This window comes from Pocillopora damicornis, chromosome 9 (assembly GCF_964200805.1).
Source record: "Pocillopora damicornis chromosome 9, jaPocDami1.2, whole genome shotgun sequence".
In the NCBI taxonomy this organism is placed as follows: Eukaryota; Metazoa; Cnidaria; class Anthozoa; order Scleractinia; family Pocilloporidae; genus Pocillopora; species Pocillopora damicornis.
The window spans coordinates 10,979,151-10,990,483 of record NC_142678.1 but is presented as its reverse complement, the minus strand read 5'-3'; the positions used below and the strand labels follow the sequence as shown (position 1 = coordinate 10,990,483).

General features: G+C 38.7%; 3 protein-coding genes across 3 annotated transcripts; 2 read left to right on the top strand and 1 right to left on the bottom strand.

Moving 5' to 3' along the window:
• Positions 1-10: 10 nt before the first annotated feature.
• LOC113668544 (uncharacterized) lies at positions 11-4,131 on the top strand. Its single transcript, XM_027184461.2, has 3 exons — positions 11-259; positions 840-1,442; positions 2,906-4,131. Exons 2-3 carry the CDS (start codon positions 857-859, stop codon positions 3,598-3,600), a joined length of 1,281 nt encoding a protein of 426 aa, XP_027040262.2. The 5' UTR covers positions 11-259; positions 840-856; the 3' UTR covers positions 3,601-4,131.
• Positions 4,132-5,901: 1,770 nt separating this feature from the next.
• LOC113668506 (phosphatidate cytidylyltransferase, mitochondrial) lies at positions 5,902-7,600 on the bottom strand. The gene has a single exon (XM_027184418.2). It carries the CDS (start codon positions 7,579-7,581, stop codon positions 6,583-6,585), a length of 999 nt encoding a protein of 332 aa, XP_027040219.2. The 5' UTR covers positions 7,582-7,600; the 3' UTR covers positions 5,902-6,582.
• A 24-nt stretch (positions 7,601-7,624) lies between these two features.
• On the top strand, positions 7,625-10,525 carry LOC113668512 (sperm microtubule inner protein 11). Its single transcript, XM_027184422.2, has 3 exons — positions 7,625-7,947; positions 8,941-9,070; positions 9,876-10,525. Exons 1-3 carry the CDS (start codon positions 7,722-7,724, stop codon positions 9,922-9,924), a joined length of 405 nt encoding a protein of 134 aa, XP_027040223.1. The 5' UTR covers positions 7,625-7,721; the 3' UTR covers positions 9,925-10,525.
• Positions 10,526-11,333: the final 808 nt, after the last annotated feature.

Genomic DNA, 11,333 nt, shown 5'->3' with positions numbered 1-11,333 from the left:
AACAGACTTTAAACCGTTTTGAATAATTTAGAGGATCATCCAACCCTGAAAACTTACCTGTTATGGTTAAGATATGATCGCACAGTAAAGGGTTGGCCTAAAGTTTAAGGCTAATTGTTTAAATCACCAGTAAGTTAATATTTTTTTTGCGTTTTCAATCGTTTAGTCAACGGCATTTAAGAGAACCCCAGCAAAAGGACTGCAGAAATTATCTGGAGTGTATTTATTCAGCGATATTCAACGAGTCATCTTTCGTAAGGTAAGGGACACTTTAGTGAACCTAGTAAACGCAAGACGTGATAAAAAGATTTGAGTTATGCGCGCTCAAGCTGTGAATGTATAAAGAAACCAGTTTTAGGATGTAATTACTTGTCTCCACATCCGTGAGATGCTCCTAAAGTACCAGTTGTTGTATTTTCATTACTTAATTAGCTAATTGACTGTTTTGTCTGATAGTCAAAACATTTGGAGTTCATCCTGTCAATTTTTTCCTCGTTATTTCCACAATAAGTAAACAGAACCGATACTTTCTATCGTCTTATATTTAATACTTCCCTGGTAATCCTACATTGTAAAAAATATTTTTACATTTGGACTTAACCTACAACCTACTTAGGCAAATCGTGTTACCTCTATAACTTTTAGGAGTTTAATACATGATGGATCTTAACCTAATCCCCTTTTTGCGACATTTTCAGTTAATTTACTATAACAGGTTGCCTCAAATTTGTCTTCATTTCTATTAAAGAACTTCGTCATATCTATAAAGGGCGCTTAATCTAGGCGTATGCAGTGTTCGTTTACATCCCACCCTTATTTTATTTCTTTACACTTTACAGTCCCGTCGAATATATCCATGACAGACTTACAAATCCTTGCTCTGTTCTGTTGCCTTGTACCATGTCTGTCCATACAGTATCTTGGGGGTCAGGTCATTCCTCAGTACTATCTGCCTTACGTTCTCCGCTCAGAAGTCCCGAGACCTGTCCCCAGGCCTATCCCACGATCAACAATAATGAGCCCCGAATTAGCCCGACTGTATGCGGCAAAGAAACAAGCGATAAAGATAGCGAAGGATATCGACTCGGAGATTGAGCACTATGTTCAGAATCAGCTCTATCGCAGAACCTTCGATACCAACGATATGAACTTCCCATTCTTCAATCCAAGACCTACGAACCCTTTGTCCGCTGCTATTGGTGCTCAAGGTGGAGTCTGGTTCCCAGGTCCATCAGGAGCAGGTGTCGAGGGAAGCCGCATGCTTGAAGGCCGGGCAAATCAAGTACCTCCTTTTCGTAGAGCCCAGGCCTCACGGACACCAAGTCAGAGCAGGTTAGCTAGAATTCTGCAAGTACCGCAAAATGTCGGTAATACACAGGTTCCTCGAACATTCACGCCAACTGGGACCCAGTCTACACCAGACCCCTCCGATGAGATAAATAGTAAGTAAGGCTGCTTCGGTTTGAGCGATTTTCGATTGAGTGTCTTAAAACCAAAGATTAAATATTACAAGTTAAGGAGCCAATTAGAAATCACTCTGAAAATAAGCAAACTATCTGATGCACGGAAAAACGTAAATGACTGAGATGCGATTGGACTAGTTTCGTATCTGATTTGTCGCGAGTGTGGCACGAGTTTCTGGACCAATCACAATGCAAGCTAAAGCAAAACCAATGCATTCCGGCTTTTCTATCGGTACTCAATTGAAAATTGCTCTTTGGGATGCAATTTTTTTTATTTTACAAGAGAGGATTGTGCTGAGAGACTAAACATCTATATTTACCAGCCTCGTTACCAAGGACAAGGTTTCTCATGTTCCCATTCCATTGACTCTGAGAATGAGATAACCATCCCAGGTAATATTTTAACTATTCCCGCTTTTTTAGAACCTAGGAAATCTAGTGTAACCAATTATATATCGCGAAGTTTGCTCACGTGGGTGTCACGCGCGGAGATCATTCCTTTCCCGCTTAAGTGTTTAAAGAACATACGAGCTACCCGTACGTGAAATCTAATCTGTGTAACTGCATTTGAGTGTAAAAGTGCCTGGCAGGTATTATCTATGCAATATGAAGGAAACAATTTCGCAGCTTGATCCGCTCTTTGATGTTGAAACTCATGAAAGGAACTGACAAATATCACAGGTCAAACATCGTTATGTATTTAAGTGGGTCATGGAGCACTTTTTGACCGAGTGTTGGGAAGCCAAAATCAAAGTTATCATAGAGGCGAATCAGAAGAAAGGAAATATCACAAGAAGCCAATTAGAACACAAAGTGAAAAGAAAAAGTGCTTGAAGCGCGGGAAAAAGCGAGTGACTGATCGGGTTGGGTTATAGCTTTCAACTTAGTCGGTTAAAGCATTGAAACGTTTCTGAGGCAGTCAGAGAGCGAAGTGAAGCAAAAACAACACAATCTAAGATTTCTTTCGACACTCAGTTTAAATTTCTCTAATAGGAGAGAGAGAAACAATTAAATGTCATCTCGCTTTACCATAAAAGCGTGATATGTCTCGATACCACTAATACTGCAGTGTTTTCCTTACTCAAAGTTCAAAGACTTCTCACAACATTGTAAGAAATCTAACCAGTCGGTTCACGTAAAAGAAAACAATGCAAACAAGTACTCTTGAATCATATTCCCCGACAAAAATAAAACATGAAATGAATCCTAGATTACCATCTGATTATTTTGAGGAACCATCTCGTAATTCACCTTGCCATCATTTGAGAATTAAATTTGTATATTGAAGATAAGATGGGTACACAATAATGATAATGGAAAAGGGAATTCATAAACTCTAACGAATTTTCATTAAATTTTCAAATGAATAATTGACTCAACAACAAAAGAAACAAATTTAAGTGTAATTTTGTCCTTAGAGGTCGGACTATTTCTTCCCCCAGGCCTCGGAAATCCCACAGAATTTGATCAGAAATGCATGGTACTTAAACTGACGTTCGAAAAGTCAAACGGTGACTTGGTGTTCGACGACTCACTACAGAAGAACAATGGTCGGCTACAAGGCGAGGCTCAAGTTTTAAAAGACCATGCCGACCAGGGACGGTCTGTTGATTTTGGGAACAATGGAAAAATTGTTCTTAAACCTGGTTTCAAGGGAAAACCAAAGAAGTCCATCGCGATCTCACTGTGGGTCAAGCTAAAAAACGTTCAGGGAGTTATTCCTCTTATCACAGCCACTGATGAAAGAAACTTTGTTCGTTATGGCCTACAACTGCGCAATGGCAGAGGAGAATGGGTGCATAGAGGGGACTCGGGTAGGGAGTTGTTTCGTATCCAGTCCAGCACTCCAGATGTAACTGCTGAAAAATGGCATAACATTGTGGGAAGCTTCGACTCCATGTCAAGGACTGCGTCACTCTGGGTGGACGGCAAGCAAGTAAGCAAAGAAGATGGAATCAGCGGTGTACTCTCACAGAAGTGGAACAAGCTAACCATATTTGGGGGGAAAGCGCGTGGAGACATGGACAATGTCTTTATGTTCAGATGTCCACTGGACAAAACCAAAATCGTAGCTCTGTATGTGTCTGCAGCATCTCCTAAAGAAGTCAAAAGAGATTTAATTCCAAGACCTAAATGATGTGGGGTAATTTTAAGTGCAACCGAGTGCAGAAAGTATTCCAGGATTGCTTTGGTTTTGCTTTACTATCCGTGTAATCAGTCTTGAAACCTCGACAAGGAACTAGTAAGATGCATAACTTACATCCAATCGCATCTCAGTTGCTAATTTTTTCCTCGGTTGAAGCCGTTTTCATGTACATTTTGCTTCATAAGTCAATGGTTCCACTGGCCATGCTGACCCATTGTTACTGAAATGGACCTTTTGTCCTTATTGATTGGGATCCCTTCGTTCGGCTTCAGTTTTATGTTTAAAAACCCTGTTAGTGGTAACACGACTTTGGGTCACCTTAATTATTAATAAAAAATCCAGGGTAAGTTTTGTTAAACTATTTTCCAATAGCTCAGTTTAACTTACATTTCAGATGCACGATTAAATAACAACCATTGACTAATTAAATTCTGTAACCCAACCGCAACTATCCACTTTCAATGCTTTCTGTGATCGTTAAGAGAGAAAATAATCACTCTCCGCAGTAAAACTAAAAAAACCTAACTTTCGCTGATCATTTGCTAATACATGTATGGCCACGTATCTAGATTACTTGTACTTGAAGATTGGTTCTTTAGGGGAATCCTTCCACTTGTCTTGTAGGCCATACACATCCAAATACTTCAGAACCCTAACTCTGACCATAACCTTAGTGCCGTTGTAGTCTATGGTTTACTGAATTACTTCAATACAGATAACCAGATCAGTGCAACGAGAGCACGTCCAAGACTTCTGTGACACTTACGTTTGCTCCCCTGTGTTCGTCGGAAGAACAAAAAGCAACATTCCTTGGGATTTGCCCTCGCCCTCGCCCTCGCCCTCGCCCTCGCCCTCGCCCTCGCCCTCGCCCTCGCCCTCGCCCTCGCCCTCGCCCTCGCCCTCGCCCTCGCCCTCGCCCTCGCCCTCGCCCTCGCCCTCGCCCTCGCCCTCGCCCTCGCCCTCGCCCTCGCCCTCGCCCTCGCCCTCGCCCTCGCCCTCGCCCTCGCCCTCGCCCTCGCCCTCGCCCTCGCCCTCGCCCTCGCCCTCGCCCTCGCCCTCGCCCTCGCCCTTGCCCTTGCCCTTGCCCTTGCCCTTGCCCTTGCCTTCTATTGCTGGTTAATTTTAGTCCGGCGGAAGAGACTGTCAAATTGTGAACTTTGAATATTTAGGCATCAAAGAATTCAGTATCTGCAGAGTGCCCCTGCATTTTAAGAAAGAATTTTAATGAAAACTAGCGCGCAGCATATGTCTTACTTCTGTGCCCTCTGCATTTCGACGCCTATCCTTTCCGAAGTCTTTCAAAACAGCAAGTTACGAAATTTATCAAATTTCCAAATTCTAAACGATGAATATCAAAGGTGACATCATGTTAAAAGCGACCACTAAAGCTATTCTGTCTACTATACTCAGCGTGATCGGTTTTGAGAAGAACCAATCAGTTCCGTAGTAGGACTTGAAAAAACCTGATTTGTCGCTGATCATTTACTTATTCATGTATTAAGATGTATCCAGTTTACTTGTACTTTAAGATTGGTTCTTTAGAATTGCTTTACGTCCTATTGTAAGAAACATGAAAGCACGATTATTAATCCGCTCTAATTACTGTTCAAGATAAGTATTACAAACTAGTTTCGGCTCACGGAAGCGATATCCTTCTGGCTTTTTATCAACGGTGATTTTCTTTGTTTCTTCGACGGATGGAATATACAAAATATCACACCCTCTATTTCTTTCTTTTCATGCCCTCCTCCCCCCCCCCCACCTCAAAAAAATAAATAAAAAATAAAGTAAATAAAACTAAAAGGTAAATAACAACAAACTCAGTTTGTTGTCATTGTTCGAAGGCCGATTAGCGCTGACGCAGGGGTAGATTTTAATCCAGGTTTCTTTATTCCTTTGTTCGAAAGCCTTTTTGAGAGACAGACAATTTGATCAAATTGCATGAAAAAAGATTTGAACTGCATTTTCTTTAAAGCTTTCAGACCTGAAATCAAATTTCAGACTTACCCTGTGTTATCTAAACTTAGCTTTGAACAACCCAGGCCTGGAAAGTACACGACGCAAACACATCATGTATTATAATACATTAGAAGCAAACATGCATAAAACGTACAAAGGGGGAATTTCGCAAGGTTAAGGTTACGTTCTTCAGTAAACTGTGAAAACAACTCTAAAGTAATTAAGCGATGTAATATCACCACTTGTAGTATCAAGGGGTCAAGGCAGGAGGGATTTCTCGAAGTTTGGATCGTTGTTTTCGAACTTAGCGTAACGACGAAATAGATCACAATCTATTAATGCAAGTTTTTTTATTTCTGACATAAGTAATTCCTATTTTCGCAGTAACTACTGAAGTGAAACCTGACAAATAGAAGGTACCGTTGGAAGTTAAGGGCTTTACGGTTACATCATTAAAACCGTTGAAAACAAACACGGAAACTTGGTAGCCCAGAGGAAATGAGGGTTGGGGAGAATTGGAAAGGGTTATGCAGATTGTTGGAAAAAGTCGTCGTATTAAAGATTGATATTTCAAGTTTGTCCTCACAATATGAGTAAAACGGTCATTCTTAATGCTCAGAACTCAAGAGTACCATGTTTCTGGAAAACAGTTGTTCCTCTTTAAATTTCCCCTCATTTAGTGTAAAAAAGGACCAAAATTGCACAAAATTATCGAGATACCGTGACCTATGCCATGTAAAGACCTCGGAGACTGAATCTCCGGGAGAGGTTGTTGTCCCTGTAAGTCAAAGAAGATTAACTCTTGTTCTGCACGAGACGAAGACTAAAAATGAAAACTTTTTTCTTAAACTACCGGTAGCTTTTAAGAAAGAATCAGCAGTGGTCTATGAAAATATCAAATTTCATTTTAGCCAAAATCCTTTAAGCATCTTCGTAAGCTTTTGTGCGCTTTTTTCTTAAACTACCGGTAGCTTTTAAGAAAGAATCAGCAGTGGTCTGTGAAAATATCAAATTTCATTTTAGCCAAAATCCTTTAAGCATCTTCGTAAGCTTTTGTGCGCTGTAAATCAATGTCTTCCGACCCCCAGCAGTTAGGATTCCTTTTAGACTTTGTGTAACGCTTGATCTTTTAACAATGGAAGTCAACCCTTTTTTGACCGTCCGTGGGCAGTTGAGTCTGTCTTGTGAGACCTTGATTAACACATTTTCAATTGATGACTGTTTGAAACTTTTCCCTTCGACAGCTTGCGCTATGTGTTTCTGTAAATTTTTGGGTAAAGACATAAGTCGAGAAAGTACTACATCGCAATCTTGATTCTGGTGATATTTGCAGGATGTAGAATTGAAATGAAGTTGACTACAGTTAGATAAGATTGGTCGATAAAGTTCTTGAAAATGTTCAAAATTTGAACCAACAATGTTCTGTATTTTACTCCTGTCTTCTCCAACAACCATTCTGAAGTCCCCACTGAAAGACAAACCTGCAATACTTAGGAATAATTCTTCCTCTGTAAAGTGCTCTGGAAGACAAAGGAGCGCTGCGGTGACAGCACTATTTAAATTTGCTTTCAAAGCTGATGAAATATCTTCGTCATGAGGTCGAAATACAAAACGAACTGGTTTATGCAAGCGTCCTGCCAAATACAACCACTGCCACTCGTTTAGGTCCAGAAAAAAGTTATCGCGGCTTATTGTTCCATACTTTATCATTCTTCCCTCCATTGGTACCAGAGTATTATAGTACAGACCTGCGCCGAACTTATCTTGTAACGAAACTATGGCACGTGAACCAAACGACCGAACGAATGAATAGTGATGTGGATGATATCTCATGTACATGTTGTCTTCGTGCCATTTACGCACATTTTCAACAACAAATACAAAGTCTAACATATTACTTGGAGAGGTATTCCCTTTCTGAGTGAATACTCCAGAACCGTAAGCAAAAGCCAAAGAAACTCCAGACGGGAATTTTGACAAAATCTTCTGCAGAATCTCATGTTGGTCAGCCATGTTACCCGAGCTAATGCCCAGTCCTCTAACACGAAAATGAGGTTGTCCCTTGAAACGAGGTTTATTACCACGGCAACGACAACAGGAGTAAAATATCAGCTGTGGACAAGGCTGAGTACCTTTGTTGCACCAAGTTGACGATGTCGTTCTTCAATTTGACGCGTTTGGGTGTCCAAGATCCAATAAAGACTGCTGTTACTAGACCAGGAACAGTACCAGCACCTGGTGGGCAGCCAGGAACCGCGGCTTCTACCAGTGGGGTGCAAAGAACCACGCTTAGCGAGCCGGTTTACCCGAACTCGGAAGCAAACGGGTCCTACGTGAAGTACACTAAACGCCTAAACAAACACATCCGACCAAGACTCGGTGAGACCCTTTTTTACAATTGAATCCATTTGAGTTTTGTTTCATTGTAATCATTCTTCCGATATTTTTTTTCATGCTAAACGCCTGTCAAGCTACCTGTATCGTTTACCGAATGTTTTGTCACATTGTTTTCTTGATTTTTTTTAATTGTGTAAGCGTAAAACTCACCCTTAGTGATCGTAACGGCCAAACAAATCTGCTGGCTCATTTTATGAGCCATGAACTTTCATAGAGGAATGTGTTTGTCAGTAAGTATTATTGATAAAGATTCCTTGGAGCTATTTGGATTTTGACTTTGATATGGTCTGTGAATCTAGCTTTGATTGGCGGGGGAATCTTAAGGTGTTTGCATGCAAACCGAGAGCGAGGTTAGGAGGAAGAGGGGGATCATACATTTCAATGTCTCTGGCAATGATTTTCGTGTTATCATGTGGGAATTGGAGCTATTTGATTGCCTAACCTGATATTGTTGAAATTCATCAAATCCCCTTTAAAATTCCACGCCTGGTCTGGAAAAGCAGTCTGAAAAAACACCAAATTCCACCAGAAGCCTCACAGAAACCATTGGATATGCCAACTGATTCAAATGATATTTCCATAGCTAATGCCTGAGAGCTGTTTGGATTTTGAACTACTGATGGTTTGTGACATAAGCTTTGATTGGTGATGCTTTCATATGACCAGTTGAATAGAGTGTGAGAGAGGGAGAATTCCAGGATCATGCACTTAAATATAATGGTTGTCTTTAAATTTTGTCATTTGAGGAAAAGAACCTTTTACTTGTATGGTCTGATAAAGCTTCCATTCTTGATGAGGTTCTTCTGAATAGGTGTAGTGGGCATCTTTAGCAGGTGATTAGTTAGTTGAAAGGGCATGATAGTAGTGTAAAGTAAGTAAAAGGTGTGACAAAATTATGTATAAATATGTTAACTCCTTATTAAAAGCTGAAAGAAGCACAAGTGATCCGCTATCTTCAATTGATCTAAATTTCAGGACCAAATGAAATTTACCACACTCAAATAACCACAAATATAAACTACAGTTACTGGATGAAGGATGGGGTACAACATGAAACATGGACACAAAATGAACATCACCCCAGAGTGAATAGTGAAATGACAAGGTAGGCATATTACATTCATAGTTACACAATGCCATTGAAAGTACACCCAACTGTAACACAGATAAGCCAGAGTGGGCTAATTGACTTGTACATCGTAATATTTCCCCACTAATATGTTAATGATGGTAAGGTTCAGACATACTTATTAACTATGGCATCTATTTGGTGTACAGATAGCAACTGGGGTAAAAGGTAGAACTAACACAAATGCAACAAAGCTGGAAATAAAAACAAAAAAACCAACAGATAGAAAAAAATGGAGCACATAATTTACTCCCACAAAAGGCAGTGGTGCCACCCAAAGGGTTTTAAAGTACCATGAACTAAAGATGTGCAAAAAGTCACTATAAGTAGAGTAAAATAATTAGTGAAGTATTTTTTGTTTAAATTTTAAAAGCAGGAAACATAATCCAATAAATGGCTCGAACCTTGGGGGAACAATTCATTGTGAAGTCTGATCATTCATACAGTTCATCATGTAGTCCCAAGGACCACTGTTGTAATTAGAGAGCGACATTTTGTCATTTTGTTGCCACTCTGATGATGACTTCCTTCAAAGTTATCAAAATTTCAGTTGCAACTACCAACAACAGTCCTTCTAAGGACTACCCTTACCTATACAGTCAGACTACACAAAGGTGAAAACTGAGCTGATTTGAGATAATCATAAGTTACCTGTGAGAGCCCTGATCTTTATAATCTCTAATAACCATAGTTGAACAAATGTGTACACATTGTACAGGCTGTAATAAGTTTGTAGTCACTTCAACAAGCAAACCACTGAACATTGATTTCTTGTTTTCAGGTTTGTTGATGAGATGACACTTACAAATAGGGAGTTTACATTATTTTAGGTACATACAGTGTATCAGCAAGACACTAAATTCACTTTTGTAAATTTTTACTTTTTGCTAAGAAACTCAATTTTTTGTAAGTTAATATCCTAACCATTATTTTTTGTAATGTTTATTGTAAAGTTATTCGAGAAGATCGTTGAGCAAGTATCAGTTAAGAACTTCACTCTCAATTTACAGTATTTGCCTCTGTCTCACATACATATTTTGTAAAAAATGTCACAAAAGTGTTAACGTCATTTACTGTCTCAAGGTGTAAGACTGCAATATAAGGCCAAGATTTGCTTCAGGCATGTAATCATGTTGAAATGAAAGATTATTTTTGATGGATTGAACCCTGCTTGTGTTTCTGCTATAAGCAGTAGTCTCACTTCCCATTCAGTTAGGTATAGGAACATATCTCTCATTTTGACTGCTTTCAAATTTTTTAGTGCACACAGGAACAGTGATTACACATGTACTTATTAAGTTCAAACAATGAGTAAATTGTAATAAATCACAACCTTAACATAAATTTTTGTCTTTTTTTAAAGAAAGTAATGTTATTAAATAACCTTTTTTTGTAATTCCCCAAAATGTAAATAAATCAGAATTTAATACATTTACTAAAACTTTCACTTGGGCTTTAAACATATATCACATGATGAAGTTGCAATAACTTATTTTCATTCCACCTTGAAAAGTTCAGAAAGGAGTAAACTCTCAACCTGTTAGAAATAAATAGCTGTTAAATTCCCCTAGGCCTCACAGTCAGGCCATAATTTTAATAACAATGATTAAGATAATGATGATGATGATGGTAGCAATAATAATAATAATAATAATAATAAGAAGAAGAAGAACAATAAAAATAGTAATAAGTGCTCACTTTTATTGCCTGTGAGCACCATATTAATTATGCATGAGTGAACTTATGTATTCTTTGGTTTTCTTATGAAATAACATTTTCAGTTTGCAAAACTAAAATGTTTTTTCAGTTGTAAGAACTGTTATCACTCTACTCATTTTCCAACTTAAATTATGATTATTATTTTGAAACCATCTATATCTTTCTTTTAAGGCATTTATCTTTGCCAAAATCTGTTCTGTATGAATGAAGAATATCTTATTTGTGGGTAAACCCTCGAAAAAAATTCCCCTGAACATACCTTATTTCTTGAATCAAACCTTACTTGAGTTTGGATTATGAAATCAGTGGTTTATAAAAGTCTGGAAAAGATTTTAAAAGATTTATTAAGTAGTTCATTTTTCAGTGAGTGGTACACCATCCCATTCCAAAACTTATCCAATGTGAATGATTAGTAATTTAATGTATAATTTTATCTTGTGAAGAAAATCACATAAAAAACAACCTCTGTTCAAATACCTTTTTTCCACTTGGTTATATTCAACTGCATTACATTAGTTCT